The sequence below is a fragment of the Acanthisitta chloris genome, unplaced genomic scaffold (assembly GCF_000695815.1).
Source record: "Acanthisitta chloris isolate BGI_N310 unplaced genomic scaffold, ASM69581v1 scaffold7980, whole genome shotgun sequence".
NCBI lineage: Eukaryota > Metazoa > Chordata > Aves > Passeriformes > Acanthisittidae > Acanthisitta > Acanthisitta chloris.
This window is the reverse complement of record NW_008649856.1, coordinates 1-1,678: the sequence shown is the minus strand read 5'-3', so window position 1 is coordinate 1,678 and position 1,678 is coordinate 1. Positions and strand designations below refer to the sequence as shown.

General features: G+C 58.8%; 1 protein-coding gene across 1 annotated transcript in view; it reads left to right on the top strand.

Moving 5' to 3' along the window:
- Positions 1 to 1,294, top strand: part of LOC103802539 (poly(rC)-binding protein 2-like) — a gene marked incomplete at both ends in the record, with an annotated part of 1,385 nt that extends 91 nt beyond the window's left edge. Inside the window, 3 exon segments of the mRNA XM_009075059.1 lie at positions 2 to 67; positions 654 to 782; positions 1,220 to 1,294. Of these exon segments, the coding sequence (XP_009073307.1) occupies positions 2 to 67; positions 654 to 782; positions 1,220 to 1,294 (270 nt within the window).
- Positions 1,295 to 1,678: the final 384 nt, after the last annotated feature.

The following is a 1,678-nucleotide window of genomic DNA, read 5'->3' as shown; positions in this document are numbered from 1 at the left end:
GGTCCCTGCCAGCCAGTGTGGCTCCCTCATTGGGAAAGGAGGCTGCAAGATCAAGGAGATCCGAGAGGTACGTGGTGCCCAGCACAAATTTTTTTGGGGTGGACACACCACAGATGTCCCCAGGGTCAAATCCATGGGTGGGACTACGTGGCATCATTAGAATTTTATGGAATTCCCTTTATTTTTAGTGCTTGGCAAAGTGAGATTTGGGGCAGACTCTTTTCTTCCCAGTGCTGTCCCTCCCAGTTGGATGTGTCTGGGTTTTTGCTCCTCACGTCCTGTAGCTCCTCACTGCCTCCTGCCTGGCCTTTTCCTAGTTTTTTTTTTTTTGTTTTCTGGGAAGAGGGAGATGTGCTGCCAGGCCTGCACTGCCCTCGGTCGTGTCATTTAGCACTGGACTCTGCTGGATTAACTCTGCCCAGCTCTGCTTGGCTTGGGTTACAGGGCCAGGCTGGGCCCAGATCCCCCAGTGCTGCCTCAGGCTCCTGGTGACCGAATTACATCCAGCTGGGATTAAAGGACTTTATTTTGGAGGCTGAGAGAAGTGGGAGGGAGGTCACTTTTGGCTCTGGAGCCCCATCCACGGGGTTCATCGCTGAGGTCACAGCTCTTCCCTGGGGTCTGACAGCTATTTTTAACCCTCCACTTGGCAGAGCACGGGGGCACAGGTCCAGGTGGCAGGAGATATGCTGCCCAACTCGACTGAGAGAGCCATCACCATCGCTGGGATCCCACAGTCCATCATCGAGTGCGTCAAACAGATCTGCGTCGTCATGCTTGAGGTAGGGCCTGGCGCTGGGCAAGGCTCCAGCCATCCTGCTGCCCTTGGCAGCCACGTCCCTCTTCCTCCTCCTCCTCCTCCTCTGGAGCTGGAAAAGCTGAGGGTGGTTGCTGGGGGATAAAGGGATAGCTGGGGATTACAGCCTCATCCAGGTGAGGCTTTGGAGCTGCTTAAACCCGAGGTCGAGCAGGGCCTCGAGCGTCACCCGCTCGTGCTGCCCGGCACGGTGGCACTGAGTTCTGTCCCAAATGCCCCTCACACTGGGCTGTCCTCCCTCAGCCCTGTGCCCAGCATGGGCAAGAAATCCCATCACTGAGTTGCCCCTAAGGGCTGGTTTTAAACCCAAAGCAGCCACCCCGGGGGGGTGCGGGGCGGGGGAGCGTCGGTGCGAGCGGCGCTCGGTGGCTGATCTGTCCTCTCTCTGCCTGTGTCCCTCAGTCTCCTCCGAAGGGTGTCACCATCCCCTACCGACCCAAGCCATCCAGCTCTCCTGTCATCTTTGCAGGCGGCCAGGTAAGGCCTCTCCTCTGCTCCTGGGGTGTGGGGAGGGCAGGGAAGAAGGGGGTACCGTCCTGCGCCGGCCGCTCCGCGTGCCCGTCACCCACGCTGTGCCTCCCTCCCTGCTGGGCCTGATGGGAGGGGGAGAAAAATGTCAATTTGGGAGGAGGAGGTGCTGGAAAACACAGCTGAAAACTATTGCCAGTGTGGTGGCAGCAGTGGGGGTTTGAATCAGGCTCCAGCTCTGCCTCTTTGCCTTGGGTTGGCTCTGAGGGTGACTGGCCCGGAGGGTTGGGGGGTTCTCTGCTCTCCAAGACTTGAGTCTTGGGGTGCAAAGGCTCAGCCTGTGCCCGTGGGTAGGGTTTGGGGTGTGTGCTAAGCCTTCATCTCGCACGAGGG